The 27,225-nt window shown below is 42.6% G+C and overlaps 1 protein-coding gene across 1 annotated transcript in view; it reads left to right on the plus strand.

Moving 5' to 3' along the window:
* LOC147124242 (transcription factor RFX3-like) overlaps positions 1-26,965 on the plus strand; it is a 157,978-nt gene extending 131,013 nt beyond the window's left edge. Inside the window, exons 14-15 of the mRNA XM_085984118.1 lie at positions 3,713-3,755; positions 16,541-26,965. Coding sequence (XP_085840244.1) covers positions 3,713-3,755; positions 16,541-16,779 — 282 coding nt within the window. The 3' untranslated portion in view covers positions 16,780-26,965. The remainder of the gene's footprint in view (positions 1-3,712; positions 3,756-16,540) is intronic.
* Positions 26,966-27,225: the final 260 nt, after the last annotated feature.

Here is a 27,225-nt window from a genome sequence, read left to right on the forward strand (position 1 = left end):
TCTATACCCGTAATGATTTTGAACACCTCTATCAGATCTCCTCTCGACCTTCTCTGCTCTAAGGAGAACAACCCCAGCTTCTCCAGTCTGTCCACATAACTGAAGTCCCTCATCCCTGGAACCATTCTTGTAAATCTTTTCTGCACCCTCTCTAAGGCCTTCACATCACAGAAACCCCACAGTGCAGATAGAGGCCATTTCGGCCCATCGAGCCTGCACCGACACATATCCCACCCGATCCCCGTAACCCCTACACCAACACATATCCCACCCTATCCCCGTAACCCCACGTATTTAATCCCCCTAACACTAAGGGTCAATTTATCATAGCCAATCAACCTAACCCGCACATCTTTGGACTGTGGGAGGAAACCGGAGCACCCGGAGGAAACCCACGCAAACACGGGGAGAATGTGCAAAATCCACACAGACAGTCACCCGAGGCCGGATTTGAACCCGGGTCCCTGGCGCTGTGAGGCAACAGTGCTAACCACTATGCCACCTTCAGATGACACATCCTTAAAGTGTGGTGCCCAGAATTGGACACAATACTCCAGTTGAGGCCGAACCAGTGTTTTATAAAGGTTCATCATAACTTCCTTGCTTTTGTAATCTATGCCTCGATTTATGAAGCTCAGGATCCCGTATGCTGTTTAACCGCTTTCTCAACCTGCCCTGCCACCTTCAACGATTTGTACACATATACCCCCAGGTCTCTCTGTTCATGCACCGCCTTTGAATTGTACCCTTTAATTTATATTGCCTCTCTTCCTACCAAAATGTATCACTTCGCACTTTTCTGTGTTAAATTTCATCTGCCACGTGTCCACCCATTTCACCAGCCTGTCTATATCCTCTTGAAGTCTATCACGTTCCTCCTCACTGTTCACTATACTTCCAAGTTTTGTGTCATCTGCAGATTTTGAAATTGTGCCCTTTACACCCAAGTCCAAGTCATTAATATATATCAAGAAAAGCAGTGGTCCTAGTACCGACCCCTGGGGAACACCACTGTATACCTTCCTCCAGTCCAAAAAAAAACCGTTCACCATTACTCTCTCTTTCCTGTCACTTGGCTAATTTCGTATCCATGCTGCCACTGTCCCTTTTATTCCATGGGCTTCAACTTTACTGGCAAGCTTATTATGTGGCACTTTATCAAACACCTTTTGGAAGTCCATGTACACCACGTCAACCACATAGCAGGGCAGCTCAGTCCCATGGAGTGCACATCCTGTGAAATGTGGGGATTCCAGGACACTTGCCATGTCCTGGACAACCACATGTGTAGGAAGTGTTGTCAGCTGGAGGAGCTCAAGCTCCGGGTATTGTACTGTGACAAACTGTTAATTTAACTGTACTGTATTTTAAACTGTAATTTGAACATTTCATAAAAGATGTCAACCTTTTAGCTTTACCCTATTGTGAGTAAGAGGAACACAGAGTTCTTGGGGGGCGGGGCGTTGTACAGTTGGAGGACATTACAGCGACGGGAAGGGGCGAGGCCTTGAAGGGACTTAAACATAAGGTTGAGAATTTTAAAATTGAGATGTTGGGGGACCGGGAGCTAATGTGAGTCAGCGAGGATAGGGGTGATGAGTGAGTGGGAGTTGGCACGGGGTAAGATGGAGGCAGCAGAGTTTTGATGAGCTGAAGTTTATGCAAGGTGGCAAACAAGAGGCCAGCCAGGAGGGCACTGGAATAGTTTAAACTGGAGGTGCAAAGGCATAGATGAGGGTTTCGTCAGCAGCTGGGCTAAGACAGGGATGGAGGCGGGTGATGTTACGGAGGTGGAAGTAGGTGGTCTTTGTGATGGACAGGATGTGGAGTCAGCATCTCAGCTCGGTCAAATAGGATGCTAATGTTGCAAACAATCTGGTTCAACCTGAGGCATTGGGAGGGGAATAGAGTCGATGCCAACAGTATGAGCTTTGGGGGCGGGGCTGAAGTTGATGGCTTCAGTCTTCCCAAAGTTTAATGGGAGGATTTTGTGGCTCATCCAGGACATGATACCAGATAAGAGGCAGTGAAGGGTTGGTTCAAGACAGGTGATGGCGAGGTAGAGATGGGTGTCGTATGGAAGCTGACGAAAGACACCAAGGGGCAGCATGTAGCTGAGGAAGAGGAGAAAGCCATGGCTAGATCCATGGGGGACTACAGAGGTAACAGTGCAGAGACGGGAAGAGAAGCCATTGCTGGAGATGCTCTGGTTATGATTGTATAGGTAAAAGTGGAACCAAGTGACGACAGTCCCACTGAGCTGGACAAGTTACACCACTTGCATGTCTGATCCCATCAGAATTCCTGGGCTCAGGCAATTAGCATACAGTAAAGTGGGCACCATCAAATTATTGGCACATGTGGGGCATCCATTGGGGAGTGGGGTCTAGAAATTGTGGAATTAAAAACCAGCTGTACAGCACTGCTGGAAGCTCCAACAGAAGAAATGTTGAGGAGGAAAAGACTACAGCCTAGAAATTCGGTGAGCTGCGCCACCAGTTAGCGCCTAAAGAGGGCACTCAGTGGCTTTAGCGCCACTGGCCACGCCTCCCGCGATATTTAGCGGGGCGCTAATGGCGGCGTTAGCCTGTAGCGCTGCGCCGCCACCGATGACGTCATCGGTGTGCGCAGCGCCCCACCACTGCCCCGATCGTGATATTTGGTAGCACCCGCCTCTGTAACGCCGTTCGCAAATCGCGCCCGGTTCACGGGGCCTACCTGTGGCGGTAGTGACGCAAATTAAGGTGGAGGTGCGGGGCAGCCATTTTTTTGGTGGCCGCCTGCCAGCACCTCCGTCCCCGGCCTCCTGATCCTCCGCCCCCCCGGCTGTGTCCCGAGAGCCCGGCACTTCTCCTCGGTGCTGGGCTCTTTTGCCGGCACTCGCGATCGGTCATCGCGCTGGTGCAGGCCCCTCCCCCTTAAGAAGGGGAGGAAGGCCTGCAGTACTGCAGCGCGCCGCTGCGGCACGTTGCGCTGCGATGTTCAGTTTCAGCGCCTCAAGAGGGACGCGGGGTGCCTCGAGCAGCGCCTCGCGTCCCTCTTGGGGCACTCAAGCTGAATTTCCGGCAGGCGCAACGGCTCCGATCGCAGCGGTAATTCCGGTGCCCAGGCGAGCTTGGCGCCCCGTTTGGGCCTCCACCTGAATTTCTAGGCCTACCTCTCTTGCTCAATAAACACTTTCCTTACAGCAGCCACTCACTTTACGACCTTAAACAATTTTGTGTGTCCCACTTCATCTTCTTCAAAGTACTGTACGCCTGCTACCTGACTTCACTCCACCAGTCCCATCTCCATCAATCACAACAGGCTGCAAGAGGAGGACACAATAACCATTTGCCCCTGCTCCCCCAGGAAATCCCCAACACTTTAAGAACGGGAGTGAGAACCAGCATAAATGGGCCCCCACTCGCCTCAATAATGTTCCAAATCCACTGCAAAGGTGGTGAATTTTCAGGGCTGGTGTGTATAATGTGCAGTTCCTGTTCGTCGTACCGAATTTCTGTTAATCATAGTCAAAAATATTTAAAATTCTAGGCAAATTTTAAAATATTTTAAAAGCTAAACAAAAATGAAGAAAAATAAGTGCATGTTTTTTAATAGGATTTCTAATGGTGAGGCTCTTTTCACCTGGCTCACTCAGTACAGATGTTACAAAAAACAAAGAGGTTTACTGAGATTTGCAGTTCATAAATGTAACTTGTTTGTGTTGCAGTTTACTGATCTCAGTGGTATGTCTCCAATAAACATGGATAAAGGTAAGTAGATGATGTATAAATATTTCCTGAATGACACACTGCTAAAGTCAACTTTGTGCCTTTTTGGGGGGGAAATGTCACTACTTCACAATTGTTACCGTTTGAAAATTTACAATCAGTTGCATATTTTACAAACTTTAGGCATGAAAGCACTGCCCAATTTCTACGATCGATATATAGATCAAAAAACAACAACATAAAGGAATTATAAATATGATAATAGACTAACAACTATGGTTTACAGTTCTTTCACAAGCGTGAAATGCTCATAACTCACAAGTGCCATTAGCATGAACAATTTGTAACAATCGTTCTTGCATGTGAAGGAACCGAAGTACTACGGTGTTTGTCCTGTTTATTTCATCTTGTAGGTATCAGTGGTTTCTTCGATATCATTGTCAGAGCTGATTTAGATTACCTGATGTGCACATTAGCTCATAAAGATCCATGATGTATCTATTACAGTACCTAATTTCTTAACTGTTAAGACTTTCTTAATTGTTCATTTAATTTTATTATTGATGCACTTTCAAAGACATTCAGGAATTTGGCACATGTAATGTTTCTTGTTTCAATGTATGATTGTCACGGTGTATATACACTGGATACTGGCATAGAATTCTAGAATGATACAGTACAGAAGGAGGCCACTTGGCCCATGGTGCCTGTACTGGCTCTTTGAAAGAGCTTTCCAATTTAGCCCCACACCCTAGCTTTTTCCCCATAACCCTGAAACTTAGTCCTCTTCAACTACATGTTCAATTGCCTTTTAAAAGTTCCTATGGAATCTGATTCCACCACCCTTTCAGTGCGTTCCAGGTCATAAGAACCACTCTAGTTTTTCCGCCAATTATTTTAAAACTATGACTTCTGGTTACCATAGCAAAATACTGCGGATGCTGGAAATCCAAAATAACAACAGAAAATGCTGGAAAAACTCAGCAGGCCAGGCAACATCCGTGGAGAGAGAAACAGAGTCAACGTTTCAGGTCAAAACCCGTTCTGTAGAAGGGTTTCGCAATTTGCCTTTAACAAATCCATGCTGGATGTCCTTTATTAACCCATGCTTCTCCAAGTGAGAATTAATTTTGTCCTTGGCAATTGTCTCTAGTATTTTTCCTACCACTGACGTTAGACTGATTAGCCTGTAGTTACCAGGTTTAGACCTCTCCCCTTTTTTGAACAGGGGTGTAACATTTGCAATCCTCCAGTCCTCTGGCACCTTTCCCATATCCAAGGAGGATTGAAAGATTGTGGTCACAGCTTGAGCTATCGCCAGCCTAGCTTCCTTCAGCAACCTAGAATGCATCCCATCTGGACCAGGTGACTTGCTAACTTTGAGTGATGCCAACCCATTTAACACCTCCTTTCTATGTAATTTTATTCTATTCTAATATCTCTATTCCCCCCCCCCCCCCCCCACCTTCTACTCTGACATTAACTTCATCCTCCTCTTTTGTGAAATGTTACACCCCTGTTCAAAAAAGGGAGCGGGATAAACCTCCTTCCCGTCCCACTCACTGCTCCCTGCATTCACTCATTGGACTCTGCCAGTGGATAGGCTATCACCACCCCTCTCCGCATCAAAATGTATGTTCACTTGTGAACAAGGCCCTTGCCCATCCATGAGTTTATTGTTCATGATCACATCAACATCATGGCCTTGACGGAGACATGGCTGAAGGGTGATGATGACTTTCCCCTTACATAAGAACATAAGAATTAGGAGCAGGAGTAAACCATACGGCCCCTCGAGCCTGCTTCGCCATTCAATAAGATCATGGCTCACCTTCGACCTCAAATCTACTTTCTCGCCCGATTTCCATATCCCTAACAATCTATCTATCTCAGTCTTGAATATACTCAACGATTCAGCATTCACAGCCCTTTGGGGTAGAGAACTCCAAAGATTCACAACCCTCTGAGTGAAGAAATTCCTCCTCATCTCAGTCTTAAATGGCCGATCCTTTATCCTGAGACTATGCCCCCTAGTTCTAGACTCTCCAGCCAGGGGAAACAACTTCTCAGCATCTACAACAACACAACAGCAAAATACTGCGGATGCTGGAAATCTGAAACAACAACAGAAAATGCTGGAAACACTCAGCAGGTCAGGCAGCATCGTGGGGAGAGAAACAGAGTTAACGTTTCAGGTCGATGACCCTTCGTCAGAACCCTCAGCATCTACTCTGTCAATCCCTCTCAGAAACCTATATGTTTCAATGAGATCACCTCTCACTATTCTAAACTCCAGAGTGTATAGGCCCAATCTACTCAATCTCTCCTCATATGACAAGCCTCTTAACCCAGAAATCATTCTAGTGAACCTTCATTGCACCGCCTCTAAGGCAAGTACAGTATATCCTTCCTCAGAAAAGGAGACCAAGACTGTGCACAGTACTCCAGGTATGGTCTCAACAATTGTAGCAAGACTTCCTTAGTCTTGTACTCCAACCTCCTTGCAATAAAGGCCAACATCCCATTTGCCTTCCTAACTGCTTGTTGTACCTCCATGCTAACCCTCTATGTTTGGGTGCAAGGGTCAAGGATGTCTCAGAGCGGCTGCAGAACATCTTGGAAGGGGAGGGTGAACAGCCAGCTGTCGTGGTGCATATAGGCACCAACGATATAGGTAAAAAGCGGGATGAGGTCCTAAAAGCGGAATATAGGGAGTTAGGAGGTAAATTAAAAAATAGGACCTCAAAGGTAGTAATCTCAGGATTGCTACCAGTGCCATGTGCTAGTCAGAGTAGAAATAGAAGGATATTTCAGATGAATACGTGGCTAGAAGAATGGTGCAAGGGGGAGGGATTCAAGTTCCTGGGACATTGGAACCGGTTCTGGGGGAGGTGGGACCAGTTCAAACCGGATGGTCTGCACCTGGACAGGGCTGGAACCGATGTCCTAGTGTTTGCTAGTGCTCTGGGGGAGGGTTTAAACTAAAATGGCAAGGGGTTGGGAACCTGAGCAGGGAGACAGAGGAAAGGGAAACAAGGATAAAAGCAAAAGATAGGAAGGAGAAAAACAAAAGTGGCAGTCAGAGAAATCAGCGGTTTAAATCAAAAGTGGCCACAGTAAATAATAATTCTAATAGGTCTAAGAGCGTTAAAAAAACAAGCCTGAAGGCTTTGTGTCTTAATGCGAGGAGCATTCGTAATAAGGTGGATGAATTGGCTGTGCGAATAGAGGTAAACGAATATGATTTGGTTGGGATTACGGAAACGTGGCTCAAGGATGGCCAAGGCTGGGAACTCAACATCCAGGGGTATTCGATATTCAGGAAAGATAGGCAAAAAGGAAAGGGAGGTGGGGTAGCATTACTGGTTAAAGAAGGGATTAACACAATTGTAAGGAAGGATATTAGCTCTGATGATGTGGAATCTGTATGAGTAGAATTGAGAAATACTAAGGGGAAGAAAACGTTAGTGGGAGTGATATATAGACCTCCAAACAGTAAGGCGGAGGTTGGGGGTGGCATTAAAAGGGAAATTAAAGAAGTGTGCAATAAGGGCACAGCAGTCATCATGGGTGACTTTAATCTACATATAGATAGGGCTAACCAAATTAGTAACAATACTGTGGAGGAGGAATTCTTGGAGTGTTTACGGGATGGTTTCCTGGACCAATATGTCGAGGAACCAACCAGAGATCAGGCCATCTTAGACTGGGTATTATGTAATGAGAAAGGATTAATTAGCAATCTTGTTGTACGAGGCCCCTTGGGTCAGAGCGATCATAATATGATCGAATTCTTCATTAAGATGGAGAATGAAGTAGTTGACTCAGAGACTAGGGTCCTCAATTTAAATAAAGGAAACTACAATAGTGAGGAGCGAGTTGGGTAGGATTGATTGGGGAATGTCACTCAAAGGGTTGACGGTGGATAGGCAATGGCAAACATTCAAAGACCAAATGGATGAACTACAGAATTTGTTCATCCCAGTTTGGCATAAAAATAAAACAAAAAAAGGTGACTGAACTGTGAAGGATTAATTAGCAATCTTGTTCTGCAAGGCCCCTTAGGGAGGAGCAATCATAATATGATACAATTCTTCATTAAGATGGAGAGTGAAGTAGTTGACTCAGAGACTAGGGTCCTGAATTTAAATAAGGGAAACTACGATGAGGCGCGAGTTGGCTAGGATGGATTGGGGAACATTACTTAAAGGGTTGACGGTGGATAGGCAATGGCAAACATTTAAAGATCGCATGGATGAACTACAGAATTTGTTCATCCGTCTGGCATAAAAATAAAACAAAAAACGTGGCTCAACCATTGCTAACAAGGGAAATTAGTGATAGCATAAGATCCAAGGAGAGGACATATAAATTGGCCAGAAAAAGCAGCAAACCTGAGGATTGGGAGCAGTTTAGGATTCAGCAAAGGAGGACAAAAGGATTAATTAAGAGGGGGAAAATAGAGTATGAGAGTAAGCTTGCAGGGAACATAAAAACTGACTAAAAGCTTCTGGATATGGGAAGAGAAAAAGATTGGTGAAGTCAAGCGTAGGTCCCTTGCAGTCAGAATCAGGGGAATTTATAATGGGGAACAAAGAAATGGCAGACCAATTAAATACATACATTGGTTCTGTCTTCACAAAGGAGGACACAAATAACCTCCCAGAGATGTCGGGGAACATAGGATCTAATGAGAGGGAGGAACTGAATTAAATCAGTATTTGTAGGGAAATGGTGTTAGGGAATTTGACGGGATTGAAGGCCAATAAATCCCATGGGCCTGATCATCTACATCCTAGGGTACTTAAGAAAGTGGCCCTAGAAATAGTAGATGCATTGCTGGTCATCTTCCAAAATTCTATAGACTCTGGAACAGTTCCCATGGATTGGAGGGTAGTTAAAGTAACCCCACTATTTTAAAAAGGTGGTAGAGAGAAAACGGGGAATTATAGACCGGTAAGCCTGACATTGGTAGTGGAGAAAATGCTAGAGTCCATTATAAAAGATGTAATAGCAGAGCACATGGAAAACAGTGACAGGATCAGACAAAGTCAATATGGATTTACAAAAGGTGAATCATGCTTGACTAATCTACTGGAATTTTTTGAGGATGTAACTGGTTGAATAGATAAGGGAGAACCTGTGGTGTATTTGGACTTTCAGAAGGCTTTCGATAAGGTCCCGCATAAGAGATTAGCGTGCAAAGTTAAAGCACATGGGATTGGGGGCAAGGTACTGACTTGGATAGAGAACTGGTTGGCAGAAAGGAAGCAAAAAGTTGGAATAAAAGCGTCTTTTTCCGAGTGGCAGGCAGTGACTAGTGGGGTACCGCAGGGATCGGTGCTAGGACCCCAGCTATTCACAATATATATTAATGATCTAGACGAGGGACTAGATGTAATATCTCCAAGTTTGCAGACGACACAAAGCTGGGTGGGCGTGTGTGCTGTGAGGAGAATGCAGAGAAACTCCAGTATGATTTGGACAGGTTGGGAGATTGGGCAGATGCAGTATAATGTGGATAAATGCGAGGTTATCCACTTTGGTGGCAAAAACAGGAAGGCAGATTATTATCTGAACGGCAATAGATTGGGAAAAGGGGAAGTACAACAAGATCTGGGTGTCCTTGTGCACCAGTCGCTGAAGGTAAGCATGCAGGTGCAGCAGGCGGTTAAGAAGGCAAATGGTATATTGGCCTTCATAGCGAGAGGATTCGAGTACAGGAGCAAGGATGTCTTGCTGCAGTTGTACAGGGCCTTGGTGAGACCACACCTTGAGCATTGTGTGCAGTTTTGGTCGCCTTATCTGAGGAAGGATGTTCTTGCCATGGAGGGAATGCAGCAAAGATTCACCAGACTGATACCTGGGATGGCAGGAATGACATATGAAGAGAGATTGTGTCGATTGGGCTTATATTCGCTAGAGTTTAGAAGAATGAGGGGGGATCTCATTGAAACTTATAAAATTCTAACAGGACTAGACAGACTCGATGCAGGAAGGATGTTCCTGATGGCGGGCAAGTCCAGAACCAGGGGTCACAAGCTAAGGATAAGGGGTAAGCCTTTTAGGACTGAGATGAGGAGGAATTTCTTCACCCAGAGAGTGGTGAACCTGTGGAATTCTCTACCACAGAAGGCAGTTGAGGCCAATTCATTAAATATATTCAAGAAGGCCTTAGATATATTTCTTAAGGCTAAAGGGATCAAGGGATGTGGGGAAGAAAGCAGGGACAGGGTACTGAATTTGGATGATCAGCCATGATCTCATTAAATGGTGGAGCAGGCTTGAGGGTCAAATGGCCTACTCCTGCTCCTATCTTCTATGTTTCTGTGTTAATACTGTACTAAATTTGTTAAACACGATTTCCCTTTCATAAAACCATATTGACTCTGCCTAATCACATTATAATTTTCTAAATGCCCTGTTACCACTTCCTTAATAATGGATTCCAGCATTTTCCCGACAACTGATATCAGGCTAACTGGCCTGTAGTCCCCTGTTTTCTCTCTCCCTCCTTTCTTGAATAGTGGGGTTACATTTTCTACCTTCCTATCCACTGGGACTGTTCTAGAATCTAGGGAATTTTGGACTAGGGAATTTTGGAAGATCACAAATAATTGATCCACTATCTCTGTAGACATCTCTTTTTAGAACCCAAGGATGTAGGCCATCAGGTCATGGGTATTTGTTGGCTTTTAGTCCCTTCAGTTTCTCAAGTACTTTTTCTCTACTGATCTTAATGACTTTAAGTTCCTCACTCTCATTAGCCCTTTGGTTCCCCACTATTTTTAGTATGCATTTTGTGTCTTCTACTGTGAAGACAGATACAAAATATATATATTTTTAATTCTCTGCTATTTCCTTATTCCCCATAATAATTTCTCCTGTCTCAGCCTCTAAGGGACCTACACTTTTGCTACTCTCTTCCTTTTTACATACTTGTAGAAGCTCTTACAATCTGTTTTTATATTTCTTGCTAATTTACTCTCATTGTAGTTTCTCCCTTTTCATCAATTTTTTGGTCATCCTTTGTTGGTTTCTAAAGCTTTCCCAATCCTTAGGCTTACTACTATTCTTCGCAACATTATAAGCCTTTTCTTTTAATCTAATACTATCCTTAACTTCTTTAGTTAGCCACGAATGGATCACTATTCCCGTGGAGTTTTTATTTCTCAATGGAAGATATATTCGTTGAGAATTTTGGAATATTTCTTTAAATGTTTGCCACTGCTTATCTACCGTCATACCTTTGAATCTAATTTCCCAATCTACCTTAGCCAGCTCGCCCCTCATACCTATGTAATTGGCTTTATTTAAGTTTAAGACTCTAGTTTCGGATTTAGGATTTCACATTGGGTTTGAGAGTGAAATACTTACGATCACTCTTCCCCAGAGGATCCTTTACTATGAGATTAATGATTAACCCTATCTGATTACACAATACAAGATCTAAAATAGCCTGTTCCCTGGTTGGTTTCATGACGTATTGTTCTAGGAAACTGTCTCGAATGCATTCCATGAACTCGTTCTCCAGACTACCTTTGTCAATTTGATTTGCCCAGTCTATATGAAGATTAATGCCCCCCCACAATTATTGCATTACCTTTGTTACAAGCTTCTATTATTTGTTGATTAATACTCTGTCCAACGGTATAGCTACTGTTAGGGGGCATATAAATTGCTCCCACCAGTGTTTTCTGCCCCTTGTTATTTCTTATCTCCACCCATACTGATTCTACATCCTGATCTTCCTAGCCAAGTTCCTTTCTCACTACTGTCCTTATGTCATCCTTTATTATCAGGGCTACCGCCCCTACTTTTCCATTCTGCCTGTCTCTTCAAAACGTCAACTACTCTGGAATATTTAGTTCCCAACCTTGGTCACCTTGCAACCACGTCTCTATAATGGCTATTAGATCAAACCCATTTATCTCTATTTGTGCCACAAATTCATCTATCTTGTTACAAATGCTACCTGCATTCAGATAAAGAGCCTTTAATTTCAACTTTTTACCATTATTCTGTGCTTCCCTGCCTGGCTATACCTTCCACCACTTGCCCCGCTCAAACCGCCTTGGTGGTGGTATAGCCCCTATCTCTAAATCTTGGTCTGTCTCTCTACTCCTTTGGTGACTTCTCCTCCTTTGAGCATCTCACCTTGTTCCACCCCTCAGGCCTCTTATTTAAAATCCTTGTTCTGTACCGCCCACCCAACTATCACGCCAAGTTTGTCACTGAGATATTATCTGCTTTCCTCTGTCAGCCTCTTCTTGCTCTCTCTCCTCCGAGTTCACTGCCCTCCTTTCTTCCCTAAATCTCTCCCTCCATATAAACTCTTCTACCCATATTCACAGACGCCCCCTCAATCTCGACATCTCACGTGACCTCGCTATTCCCATCGTGACTATCACAGATAAGGGAATCTCTAATCATTTCCTTGTATCACTCTCCACCCACATCCCCTTTCCCCCTCCCAACTCCACTTCTTACTGTGTCCACCCCTTGAAAAAACTCTCCCTCAAGTCACTTACCACTGAACTTTCAAATTCCCACCTATCTAGACTTTGGGGCTCCATCCATCGTCACATCACTGCAGCTACCAATCTGCTAAATCACACTCTCCTCCACCTTTGATGCCGTTGTCCCATTAAAACCATTACTCTCACCCTAGTCGTTCCCCCAGTATATCCCTCATCTCCTTTCCCTTAAATCCATGGGACGCAGATTTGAACATCTATGGCAGACAACTGGTTTAACCAGATCTGGTTGAACCACATAAAGCACTATCAGGTCCTGCTCTTCATTGCTAAAACAGCTCACTATTCAAAGAACATCCTGGAATGCAAAGATAACCCCCAGCTTCTCTTCTCTACCACAAAACATCTTCTTAAACCACCCTCCCATGTTTCCTCCACCCTCACCTCCACCAACAAGTGTGAGGAGCTCATGGACTTTTTTGTCACAAAGATCGAGACCATCCGTTGAGCTGCCTTAAGTTAAGCTGTGGTAAAGCAATGCCTCGATTTTAAAATTCTCATCCTTGTTTTAAAATCCCTCCATGGCCTTGCCCCTCCCTATCTCTGTAATTTCCTGCAGCCCCACAACCCTCCGAGATATTTGCACTCCTCTAATTCTGGCCTTGAGCATCCCCGATTTTAATCACTCAACTATTGGTGGCTGTGCCTTCAGCTTTCAAGGCCCTAAGCTCTGGAATTCCCTCCCTAAACCTCTACGCCGATCTACCTCTTTTTCCTTCTTTAAGACGCTCCTTAAAATCTGCGTCTTTGACCAGGTTTTTGATCATCAGCCCTAATATCTCCTAATGTAGCTCGGTGTCAAATTTTGTTTTATAACGCTCCTATGAAGTGCCTTGGGAAGTTTAACAACATTAAATGCGCTATATAAATACAAGTTGTTGGTGTTGTTGCCTCTAACGCTTCCTTCCCTTCCCCTAGTCCACTGGACCAAACTTCCCCTAATGTTCCCTGCTGCCCTAGCCCTGAACTCACATCTTTCTCTAAATTCTATCCCATTTCCTGCCGTGCTTTTTCTGAGCTCATCTTGTCCATGAGACCCACCTCCTGCTCCCTCGACCCTATTCCCACCAAACTGTTGACCGCCCAACTTCCCTTCCTGGCCTCCATGTTCGCTGATGTTGTTAATGGTTCCCTCTCCTCAGGTACTGTCCCCCTCCCCATCAAATCTGTTGTCATCGCTTCTCTCCTCCAACCTCCCTTTCCTCTCCAAAGTTCTTGAACGTGTCGTCACCTCCCAAATCCGTGCCCATCTTTCCCGCAATTCCATGTTTGAATCCCTCCAATCAGGTTTCCGCCCCCGCCACAGTACTGAAACGGGTGTTATCAAAGTCACAAATGACATTTTATTTGACTGTGACCATGGCAAACTATCCCTCCTCATCCTTCTCGACCTATTTGCAGCCTTCGACACAGTTGATCACGCCATCCTCCTCAAACGCCTTTCCTCTGTCGTCCAGCTGGGTGGAACTGCCCTTGCCTGGTTCCATTCTTATCTATCTAATCATAGCCAGAGAATCACTTCCAATGGCTTCTCTTCCCACCTCTGGAGACCCCCAAGGATCTATCTTTGGCCCCTTTCTATTTCTCATCTACATGCTGCCCCTCAACGACATCATCCGAAAACACATCAAGTTCCACATGTATGCTGATGACACTTGGCTCCATGTCACCGCCACCTCTCTTGACCCTTCCACTGTGTCTAATTTTTCACAGTGCTTGTCCGACATCCAGTATTGGATGAGCAGAAATTTCCTCCAACTAAATATTGGGAAGACTGAAGCCAGTGTCTTTGGTCCCTGCCACAAACTCCATTCCCTGACCACCATTTCCATCCCTCTCCCTAGCAACTGTCTGAAGCTAAGCCTGACCATTCGCAACCTTGGTGTTATGTTTGACCCCGAAATGAGCTTCTTGACCACATATCCGCTCCATCACGAAGACTGCCTACTTCCACCTCCATACATCGCCTGACTCCAACCCTGCCTTAGCTCATCTGCTGCTGAAGCCCTCTCCTGGCTAGCCTCCCAACTTCCACCCTAGATAAACTTTATCTTAACTCGCACCAAGTCTCATTCACCCATCACCCCTATGCGTGTTGACCTATACTGGCTCCCGGTTCAACAAGGCCTCAATTTTAAGATCCTCATCCTGGTTTTCAAATCCCACTATGGCCTTGCCCTTCCCTATCTCTGTAACCTCTACAAGCCTCAGTCGTGCCCTCTGCCTCCACAAGAAGATTTCCATTTTTGTCCCTAATCAGCCCCACCATTCCTTTAACTATCCTTTACTTTTTGTAAGTTTATAAAATATATTTGGGTTCCCTTTTGTTACCTGCTAATCTTTTCTCATACTATCTCTTTGCCCTTCTTATATCCTTTTTCAATTTCACCCTGCACACTCTGTATTCTGCCTGGTTTTCAATTGTATTCTGTACCTGACATTTGTCATAAACCTCCTTTTTCTGTTTTATTTTAACCTATTTTTACTTTGTCATCCAGGGAGCTCTAGCTTTGGCTGCCCCATCTTTCCTCCTTATGGGAATATGTATGGTGTGTACCCAAACTACCTTTGCCTTAAAGGCCTGCCATTGCTCATTTAATGTTTTCTTGGCCAATCTTTTTTTCCAGTCCACCTATGCTAGATCCCTTTTCAAATCACTGAAATTGGAACTCTTCCATTTGGGTATTTTCACCTTTGATTTTCTTTGTCCCTTTCCACAACTACTTTAAACCTAATTATATGATCACTACTATCCAAATGTTGTCCCACTGAAACACACTCTACTTGCCCTAGTTTATTTCCGAGGGCAGTGAAGAGGGAAAACTGAGGAACCAATGTTCTCTTTAAGCTGTGCGGCCGCATAGCTGTCTGAAGGTCCCACGCAGCTGGCTTGCCAGCTTTTAAATAGATAAACCGTGCTTGCGTGTATTTTGAATGGGCCGCGCAGCCCCTTAAATCGGCACCACCCTTCCTTTGACTACCCTTTTACTATTTAGATGTTTATAAGACTTTTACGTGTGCAGAATTGAAAAGTTACAGAAAATAACCATTCCATTGCAGAACATGTGGTTTTGTAATAATGACCTTTGAGAAGCTGAAAGATTGATCATTTATAATTAACGTATAGAGCACTTTCATTGATAATGATCTGTACAAATACTAGTTGTTGATAGTGACCACCATTAGTAGTTGAGAGTTATCCTACCAGTTTCATCTTGGGAGAGCAGGAATGAAAGAGAGGATCATGGGCTGCATGAGCAAACTGTAGGAGGCAAGAGGGGGAAATGTGACTAAAGACAAAAAAGGGAGAGAGGGGGAACAGAATGATAAAAGTTCCAAATGCACACATAATAATCTGTGTGCCTTTAATGTGATACATTAGCACTTCAAATTGCGAGATTCAGTTGCACTGATGGTTGTTACTGCTACCATGGCACTTGCTACTGGCAAAAAACTTTGGCCAAATGGAATAAAACCAACCATGATGAACTTCAACTTTGTATACTGTGTCAAAAGAAAGAACTTGCCTCAAGTCTCTCAAATGCCCCCAAGCACTTGATGTAGAATGAATTATATTGTGCAGTTACTTTTGTTATGTGGGTAAACATGGCTACCATTTTGCATCAGCAAGGTTCCACAAGCATCAATGAGATAAATCCCCATTGTTCTACATTTGGTGGTGTTGGAAGAATGTTGCCCCAGAGCATTTGCTCTTTTTCAAAAAGTGCCATGGGGCCTGTAATGTCCACCTGAGCCACTGAAATGGGCAGGCAAGAGCTTGGTTTAATGTCTTAATCAAAGGATGGCACCCCTTACAATACAGCATTCCCTCGATATAGCACTTAAGTCATCCTAGATTACGTGCTCAAGTCCTGGAATGGGGCTTGAACCACACCTGCCTGACAGCCGAGTGCTATCAACTGAACCAAGCTGACAGTGTTGCAGGTTAACGTAGGTTGGAATGTATTATCAAGGACTTAATCTATTTTGGTGTTCAGACGGCAATGATGAATAATAGAATTTGACTGTTATAACAGCTTTTCAACTCCAAATTCTGTACTATTCTTTACATAATTCCAGACCGTGCCTTGTCTTGTGTGTAACACTTTCTCAAATTCAAACTGTCTTTTAACCTTTATGTAACCTACTTCCAATTCCAGATTCTGTGTTCTAGGAAGGATACTTCGAACTCCAGAATCTGTGTTATCCAATGTAACATGCTTGAGCAGTAGTGTCCTTGTATTACAATGCATATACTAAGTACTTTGTATTTTTTCTTTCCCTCTGAAGATGAAGGAAGTGAAGTTGACAGCGAAATGGATGATGAATTGGAAGATTCTGGAGAACCACCGTTCAAAAGAGAAAAAATCGACCTGAACCAGACGCTACAAGGTGTCTGTGTTGCGTCACCCCTCAACAGCAGCATGCAGCAGGACCCTCTGATCCCACTTCATGCTGATCAAATCATCACAAGTGTGGCTAGCGCCAGGCACTGCAGCACTGCCGGAAGCACGTATACGGCAGTCTAAACAATAACATGAGCATTCATTGATTATCCCTCTTTTCTTTACAAAAAGCCTGAAGTCTGACTGTATTGTGGCTTCAGCTATTGAGATGACACATCCTGCTATGCTGACTGTTACTCTCATACACTAACTGGGTGTATATAGGATTTTTTAGTCCCATATTGATCATGTTGACTAAAGGGGATTCTCTGTAGTCATGGCAAATGTAATTATGATGAACTTCTAACAGTATAAGTTGTTTTGTTTAGTTCAGTTTTTGATTGAAAATATATTCTTATACATACTTCAGGATAGGATTTGCTCACTTAACAGCAGAAGTACCTAAAGGTCAGGGCTAGAATTCAACCATATCCTGTTATCTCACTGCTAGTTTTATCTTTGTTTTGGTTTGATTCTGTTTCAATGGGATCCAGGAGTGATATTTCTGCCGCTTTGTTTGAATACACTTAGAAAAGTTACGATAGGATAAAACTGTACTTATCACTACTTATACATTTAGGTGGTTCCATTTTTCAAGCATAATGTGCATTTAAAACTTAAGTCAAACCTAGTAATAAATTAATATTGGTTAGATTTTGGGTTGGAGGTGTGGCATGGTAATCAACAACAGTATTCTTGACCAAAGTGTTTGCTTAAGCAACAATTCTTGTGCCTCGCCACCATTAATGCCTCAGATTTCTAGTAATCTCGCTGTTACCTCAAAGATTAGTACAATTACATTCTATTAATTTATGACCAGAGCACCTAAAATCCTCATTATTTCCAATTTCTTTTTGTCCATGTTTTTCCAGGAGCTGGTTTTATGTTGAACACAATTTTTCACAAAATTGAAAGTTCCCTCCATTTCAAAAGTTGCATGCAGAAAAACACCTTTCTGCTATTTGTCATAGTCACTGATCTGAACAAGAAATTGGGCTGTTCTACTGGATTCTAACCATGAAGCAGTTTATTTCAGCATATTGATGTGCTCTAAGCTTTGACCACAAATATTTGACTGTTACACACAGAAGAGTCTAATTTTTTTCTTTCAAATTAATGGGCCACACTTCTGCTGTTGAATGATGCAGTTTTGGAATGTAGCTTGATGGTTGAAGTTGAAAGCTTGAGACGGGAGGCAGTGTTTATTGTTACTGGTCTCCTAAAATTGTACTGTATTTAAAGCTCGTCAAAAATCGAAATCTATTCAATTCTTTTAAACAACCTCCTACCTTTGCAGAAGGTTCAGTGGAGTTCCCTTTGAAACATCAATGTTTTGAATGCTACTGATTTGCATAGTAGTGCAGCCATATTTAGTAACTAGATTAGTTTAATAAAAAGGTTTTTGGGAAAAAGTGTTAATAATCAAGGCTGCAGTATGTGGTAAAATATGTTGCATTTGTTTCAATTATGATTATACTTTCTAAATTGGGTCTTGCTAGACCAACAAAAAGTATACTGTTTCATTGAAGTCCAGTGTACCTGTGAATAATGTTAGGACAGACAGGAATCATTCATTATGAATCGATTTGTCTGTCTCATCTGTTTTGCTGTAGTGTCTTTAGCTGCTATTATAAGACTTAACAAGGGGTTGACCAATACTACCTGTTGCCAGTACTTCAAGACTTTTTCATTAGCTGACACAAATATCAATGTCAGTTTTTTCTATAAAGACTTAGATTTCAAATAATTTTGACTTCAACATTGAGGAATTGGACTGAAATTTTGATACACAAGCATGGGAATCTGATTGTGAAAATTCTGAATATATATATATATTTTTAAATTTGTTTAAAACTAGCATGATTGCTGGTAAGTACTGTGGTATCTTAACTGATTCCAGTGGCTGTATTAGCCAACTCCTCAGTGTAACTACAGAACACAAGGAATGTAGCACTCAGCATAGTCTTGGCAGCTTTACATTGAGTTTTCTGTGTGTTCTGTGTGGTTGTCCAAGATGACTAGACCAAAAGTACTGTAGCTGGCACACCTCACACATACTCATCAATTCTGTAGGAACAGACTTGGTAGGCAGTTAAATGCCACTTCAGGAATGTACGTCAGGGATTACTGTACCTCGGCTATTACACAGTGCCTTAAACAGTTATGGAGAGAGTTAATTTTTGTAGTTCAGCAAGGTGTGCCTGCTGTTTTTCTATTACCCACAGGGGAAGCTATGGAATGGAAGCTCGAGTGACGATTCTTAGTTAGAAACCTATGTCTTTTTCTTACACAAAGAATGAGTATATTTGTCTTATGAAGCTATGTGGAATGAGTAGGTATATACTTTAATTGGGACTTGTGGCACTTACCAATTCTTAAGACAGAGAGCATACAGTGTCTGAGGTATTGTGAAAATCCAGAAGTCACCAATTAATGCAAAATACTTGACTCATTTTTTAGCACACATTCTAAAGAAAAACAATTTCTAAACATCTATTGACAAAGGCAGTGCACACATTTTTATCCCATATAATTGCTTGAAATTTAATGGGACTCTCAATATATTATCTACATATTGTGAACATGGATCCTGAAAAGTTGTAAGTGCAGTTTGCTAATGCTCGATCCTCCAATTAAACATATAGGGAAACCCTCTGGTACTATAGATATTTTCACAAATTTCACTCTCAATTTGTGAAAATACGCAGTTTTTTTAGGGGGGAGGCGGTGATCAAACTTTTTATTGTGGCTTTAGAGAAACATGTTCTATGATTAGTCATTTTAAAAATTTAAGACAAAAGGAAAATCTTCTTGCAACGCACAATTATTTCTGTTTGTTTTCAAACAAGGTAATTTTCAATGCCATGATAGCGAGACACACACGTACCATTAAATAAGATGGCAAATACATGACTCTAGATTCTGAAAAGTGTTCCTTTGAAGCCAGTTGTGTTTTCAAACTTTCTTGAGGTATAAATAAAAATTTTGAAGAATACTCCATCCCCCCCACCCACCCCCCAAAAAATAGATATTAAGCCTTTTTTTTTTAATTGCAGATATTAAAAAGATAGATATCTAAATGTTAAACTTCAGGCAAGATAAACCAATTGAGCATCTCAAGTGTTTAATGTCTCTGGGGGTGAAATTCCACAGCGCAGAAAAACGGACGCAGGCACCACGATGTGTGATATGCCCGCGCCCATTCAAGGAGTGCAGGCAGCTTGTCAACTTTGTGCTGCCTGCTAATTATAATGATTGCAGCACACAGCCTAGCACTGAATGTGTTACTGACAGGCTGTGCACTCAGAAGGGGCCCGAAGTTCGCAATGTTTGAGCAAGGCTAGCTTTACTTAAAGTTAGCCTGTGTCTCCTAAAGGCAGTCAGCACTTCTTAAAGGTGAGCTGCCTTCTGCTGATGAAAAATGGTCAACGTGCTTCAGCACAAACCCAACTGGCTCAACAGGCCAGGGAAAAGGCACCCAGGGTCTCGGACAAAGCACTCGAGCTTTGTGGAGGTGTGGACATTAAAAGAGAGATCCTCTACAGACAGAGGTCCAGGAGGCCCTCCAGGAAGAAGGATGTGAGACCAGATCGCCGAGGCGGTCACTGTCAGCAGTGTCGGCCCCAGTGCCCAAAGAAGTTTCATGACTTCAGATGACTGGTCAAGCTCAGTCAATGCAGCTTCAAAAGCCATCTACCAACTGCACCACTAGCCTCACACACTGCCCAATGCACGATGCCCCTTCCCCCCCCCCCCCCCCGCATTACTCACCTACCAACAATCTCTACCAAACACAAGGCACACCTCACATTCCTAACTCCACCTTGGAGGAGACAGTGCTGGCCATTCTTGGCAGGGGCATGGCTGCATCCTTGGCCAGCGGCGGGGCTGAAAGAATACAAGATGCCGGTATCTTCATACGTTATCCTCCTTCTCACATCCCACTTCCCCCTCATCCCACAATATCTTCTGATTTACAGCTGCACATGATGTAAACATGCGCCTTTTGCTTACCCCTCCTCCCCCTTCCCTCATCGCAACCCTATCTTTGTGCTTTCCTCATTTCAGACACCCAAGAAATCCAGCCTGTCCAGCCAGTGGGACAACAAGAAGGGAGAGAGAAAAGTGAAGAACAAGAAACACCATCACTCTATTACGTACTCCCAGCCACCAGCTCCTTGAGGCCATCCTGCAGGGCCCCCCACTGAAAGTCAGCGGCCTTCCACCAGACATGCTGCAGCCACTGGGGTAGCACTACACAAGAGCACTAGGATAGGCAAAGGCACACACAAGACACTCAATAAGGGAATGCACAAGAGTGATTAGTTGATTTTTTGATATAATATTGAATGTATATATGGATAAAGTTGGATTGGAAAGTTTGCATTGTGGTGACTTTTATTTCAGCATTGTGGCCAAGAGGATGCTGTGATGGTCAGTAACAGAGGGACAGTAAGGTGTGGGACAAAAGGGGAATTGGGGTTGTGTTCACTGGTACCGCAGGTGGATGATTCGATCCCGGTTATCTTGGCCAGAAAGGGGCTGTCTGGGTTGCCTCCTTCCGTTTCCTTCTCTTCTGCTTCCTCCTCTCCTGCTTCCTCTTCTGCTTCTTCCTCTTTCTCCTCCTGCCTCTGCGAGCAGCTTGTCCCCTTTGCTGCCTCTGTTCCATCTCCATGTCATGCTGAAGCCCAAGAGGGACGACAACTACAGCCCTCAGGACTGGGGGCAAGTGGTGTTCTCAGAAGCCTTCCTTTACGAGCTAAAGCCCTTCAAATATCCAGCAGCACTCCCTTCACACTTTAACAGCTGTTTAAATGTATTAGACCAAGCCACTGCTCCAATAAAATGTATAGAAACCAGTACAAAAGCAAAAATCTAAACTTACCTGAAAGTTACGTGTGTCCCTTTAAGAAGCACTGGTGGGGGGGGGGGGGGTCCATCGTACAGCTGCATGCACGTTCTGCTGGAGAGGGCGTTAAAAGGAGCAGCGACGTCCAAAATACCAGATCATGTGTCAATTTAGCATTGCACGCTAATTGACGTCATGATCTGACTAATTTCCATATCTGGAGCGACGCAGGCAACGGCAGCACTGCCGACCTTCCCAAAATGGCAGCCGCCGCGTTCAGCGCCGGAAGTGGGCGGAAGCAAGGTGGCCGCCATTTTTTCATCCAAACTGGCCTTATTGGCCGGCGCAAACAGGCCGAATTTCACCGCCGATGTATTCCTAAACCAAAAAATTGTAACAGACATTATTTGGTTGTTTTGAAATGGTTTTGTCAAATTAATTAAATTAGGTTTAAGCAAACATACTCATTCTTTTCAATATCATTCATTTTGATGCTGATCAGCACCAACAATGTTAAGATCATTAGGCAGCTTTAGCTGCCCCTTGGGAGGGGGAGTCTCCTCGATTCTGTTTTCTGTGCTTTAAAACTAAACTCCAAAGGTTTGTTTTTTCAACAGATTCCAAGTCTTAATGATATTCAAACCAATTTGGGGCACATATTTCATAAACATTCTGCCCTCTTCAATCTTCAAAATAACAAACCTCATATTACTTATTTCTGTTTTATGTTAACATTCGCATACTGTTCTGGACCAAAATGTGTTTATATGATGTATCTGGTGTGTTTGTAATCGTTAAGAAAAGCCTTCTATATATTTCTTATCTTTGTCCTTTTTTTCAGTGATTAGTTTGTTGTGCTGCAGATATATTTGGATCGTAATGTGCAATTTAGAGGGTTGTTAAGGGGCGGGGGGTTCATCTGTAGATCCTGTGTTGACAATAAAATGTAGTTCTGTGGAACAGAACACACACTGCTCTGTTTAATCAATAGACTCACTGAACATTGGTAGAAATGGGCATTTTACCTGGTATAAAAACTGGAATTGAAGCATGACCTTTATATTGAGTTTCAGTACTGACGGATAACGGTCCAGTGAATTGTTCTCATATGTGAAGGTATGCAATGAAAGCTCTGTGTTTTGGCAGTAGAAGTGCTTCTCAGTCTGCATGCCTTTCTATATGCTGCTAGATAGTGGTTTTTGTTTTGGTGCCAGTTAGGTAACCGCATTTTAATTTTCTCGCACTTTTTCCTGCTTACACCATCACATTTCAAAGAGCCACTTACAGAGTGAATTATTTCAGCCTTTATTAAATATATATACATATAAACTGAGTACAAATCCATTTAAGCCTTATTGCAGAAGTTATTAGTGTACTTAAACTTTTTTGTTTGCCAAATGGCATGATGTGGAGTACAGAAGCACTGAATGGTGATAACATTTTGACATGCTGACACAGTTGTGATGTTACTAATTATCACTTTGTTTAAATTTCAACGAATGAAAGTACCCAAAGATTTTGATTCAGCTTGTCATTGGTAAAGTTCAGCTAATTTGGGAATAATTACAATTAATTTTATTTTTAAAATGCATCATTTAGAAATACTCCATTGCTTTCATTTCTTCAGTAATTTCCCCCCCTTCTGTTTTCATCCCTTTCTGTGTCACATGCACATACGTACCATTTTTCTGACTATTAACTAGGGTGGTTAACCTGTACTCAAGCTTTTGCTGATGGTGCTCTTCCGGCCAATAGGAGATGTGCAGAAATGGCACATATTAACTTTTCCTCTGATATCCCATCCATTAACAAGCCTGCCCTTCAGATAGCTGATAGTAAGATCTCCCTGTACAGGGAATGGGATCAGTGGAGGAAGAGAATCAATTTCCTACTCTGCTGTGACTCAGCACAGCATTAGCTTTTGACATGGGTAAAGTAAGTTTCTGTGTTCAGAATTATCCTTTGAAGATTTAATCAAAGATTCAGAACCCAAATGTTATGTATTGAAACATTTTTACAGATACAGGCTTTGGATTTAAGAAAAACATCAATTTTCTGTTTACAAAATACAATGTCAAGTCTGCTTATTATCCTCTGTTGAACAAATAGATTTTCTGAACTTTGCTAGAAAAGTTGTTTTTTTGAAAACTAGATATGAAGTTTCATGCTGTAATTGCATATCTTAGTTTGCCTATTGAAGTACGTTACCATGGCAACTACATTCCTGCGAGGATTCATGGAACCAATTGAATTTACAACTAGTAATTACACTCATACAGATTCAGCAGCAGTTTAAACACTTATGGCACCTTTTCATTAGATTTGTTTCCAGTCATCATTGAATATGTAGTTTGTTTATGGAAAAAAAAAATTAAAAATTCTATACAATATATCTGTTTCAGGTTTGGATATTAAAAAAGTCTCTTAGTGGTTCCAAAAATATATATTTTTTGTAATTTAAGTTTTTAATAGCCCAAATATGAAAAGTTGCAAGGGTATTCTCATTTGAGGACAAAACACTAATTTATAAGAAGGAACATTTCCATAATGGCAAAAATATTAAAGAACATTTTTCAGAATGCCACCACAGCAAAATGATACTAGCTTAACGAATGAAGAAATTTGTAGCAAGTGTGTTTCAGAATCTTGCATGAGAATGTTTCTTTTCCTTCTTTCCCTTCCCCTCCCATGTTTTTTCTTTTTCTGTCATCTCCCTGAGCTGCTCACTTACCCCAGCTAAGGGAGAGCACAGGAAATCTGTTTCCATGCCTCTGTCGATGCTGCTCTGTCACTGTCCACTAGGATGTGTGTGACGGTGGCTTTTGGTGACAGCCTTTCACAAAGAAAATTACCTCTGAGGGAAGCATTCAGCCCACCTAGCTCATTTTTTCATAAAAACCTATGCCTCCACCCCAACCTCCAACACAACACCTCTCGAATGATTCCAGATTATTTGTCTCCATTACCCTGCCTGAGTAGACCACTCCAGATATTAATTACTCTTTGCCTGAAGAAACATCCTGACATCAGTCCTGAACTTTTCTATTTCCAGATTACATTTGTTGTATTCTAACTTGAAATAGTGCACTGGATTAACCTTTTCTATCCCAGTTACTATCTTCTATATGGTGATAAGGCCCCCTCTCATGTACATCTTTTCAAGGCTGAAGAGCCGAAGGGCATAACTTTCAACTTCAGCAGGGGGCGTAAAACGAGCGATATAGGATTGGCCACCCGTTACACACTCAGCCCGATTTTCCTTCCCATTGACTATTACAGGAAAGTGAACTGGCCCATTTAACTTGCTATATACTATCAGGGCCCAGTCTGACCATTTTCCAATTTTTTTTCCTAATTTAATTCTATGGCCTTGATTTTTAGGGGGCGGTATGGGTGAGCCCGGTAGCAGGCGGCGCACCTTGAGAGTTTGAGGATGTGTTGATGGCAGGGCCTCATTTAAATGCAAGTTCCCAGAGTCCTGCCCAACACCCAGCCAGATTCACTACCTGGCTGTCCAGCGGGAGTGGTAATATGGCGGCAAGAGGCTGCAGCTGGGGACCCGTGGGAACAGTCCCCAGCAGTCAGGTCTGGAGGCGATCAGGGATGACTGGGGCAGGGGTTCCAGCATGATCAGGGGAAAGCCGGAACTTGAAAGGGACATGGACTCCTTGAGGGGCCTGGGTGGAGCACTCCTGCTCTTCCTGGCCCACAAGAAGTTAAAGCAGAAGCAAATTTCTTAAACTTACTTTGGCCTCTTCTGGCCTGTGGGCTCCTCCCGCCGTTGTACTGTTGTCGGGCTGCAGACAGTGCGGGACTCACCCGGCTTAAAGTTAATATTACGTCACAGTGCCAATAACCTCATTGGGCCGCAACTTTTGAATGCCCTGCCTGTCTTTAGCAAGAGCCTCGTCGATGGCCTGATGCGCTGTCATACAAATTGCAGCTGCTGGGAACGCGGCGGGTTGGAGACTGTTTTAAACCCCTCCCACACACAGATCTCGATGGGCGAGGGTTGTTAAAATCCCAGCTTATATCCCAGTTAGATTGTTTACCAAGAATGGACATACAGTTTTTTTTTACTTCTTTCTCCCACCAGCTTCTCCAGTTAAGCTTTTATAAAACCAGACAGTTGACTTCAGCAAACACTCCATTCCCACCCCAACACAAGTTAGGATTCCAAGGCTAGAAAAGATTGACTTTAAAACAGATAATGTAAAATAAAGCACCAATATACCAAATATATGAGAGTTATTTGAATAAATTGACCTTGAGGAGAAAAGTGAGTGCCTTTTAAAAACACTGGTTAATCTTGTGCCTAAATTGTACATATGCACCCAGGCTGCAGAACAACACTGATTCAGTGCTTCCTTGGACTCCACATCATTATTTTTTGTTCTTTAAAATTGAGTAATTTAAAGGAGATGTATATTCTACCCTATTGTCCCAACACTTATAAAGAAAGGTACTGTGTCTGAATTGCCCCTTATTACAGTGCTATAAGTTTTATCGCTGCTGAGGAAAGACATTCTGTATAGAACTTCCCTTTATATGACAATATTCTACTCCAGAAACAAGAATAGAATCAATGGGCTGGTCAACACTCCACTCATGAGTGTCGTGATGTCATATTGGGGGAGGGCGTATTCTGTGCAAAATGCCTGCTGCCAAATTCCTTCATATTGGCAATTCATGAACGCAACTGGATGCAAATGACAGGCTCCTGTAACTACAGCCTTTAACACTGAGTGACTAGTTGGCAATTCAGTATATGTCCCTTTTGAATAGAATTTTTCAGTGCCATTTTAGAATTCACTTACTAAGTGGCAAATTGGAGTATTCAGATGCACAAGCACAGAAAAGGCCCAAAATATTGGGGGATTTTTTTAATTGGTCTAACTACATCTGAATTGTGTGAAGTAATAATGTAAAAGTTAAGAATTTTTCAGATTTTTTTGTAGAGAATGTATTGTGAGATTATGTAATGTTTTTTTCCAGTTTTTTTGATTGACAGCTGCATATAGTTTTAATTATTTAAACACCTATGAGGAGGATGTGATTTTGAATAACGTTCAATTATGTAAATATATATTTCATGCTGTGATTTTGTGAGAAATGTTTTATGAAATCTTTCAATATATCATGACCTTTATAAATTGGTTGAAGCAAACCAATAGTGTGCGTGTGAAAGGTTTGTACTGTGTACTGTACAATGACAGGAACTTTTTGTAAACAAGAATATGAAATCTTATAGTGTGTTCTTACATGTAGACAAGCAACTAGTATATACTGAAGACACTTGTGTAGAAAGTTTTTTCTTAATATTTCAGACTTGAACTCAGGCTAGCTTTTCTTGTCGTGTTTCTATAAGCTGTGGCTTGTCTGTAAAATCAATAAAAATTTGTTTTTCTTGTTTAAAAAAAAGTTTTTTTTCCTAAATCTTGCCTGTTGCATTTGTTTATACCCGAGTTCCTGAAAAGCTCCGCAACGCAATGAACTGGTAAAATCAGTGACTCCTGTCCCTGTCAGAGTTTGTATGTGGAACCACATCGGACCTTCCCTTCCTGTCCTATGTGATATGAAGGTACCTCCTGCCACCTATTGTTTGTTTTTCTCTTCCAGCTGCTGCAAATCATTTTGCTGCTTAGAATGAGAAGTTTTCCAAGCAACACTACCTTTATGGC

The sequence above is a fragment of the Somniosus microcephalus genome, chromosome 1 (genome assembly GCF_052327205.1).
Source record: "Somniosus microcephalus isolate GS21.2 chromosome 1, FLI_Smic_1.0, whole genome shotgun sequence".
Classification (NCBI taxonomy): Eukaryota; Metazoa; Chordata; class Chondrichthyes; order Squaliformes; family Somniosidae; genus Somniosus; species Somniosus microcephalus.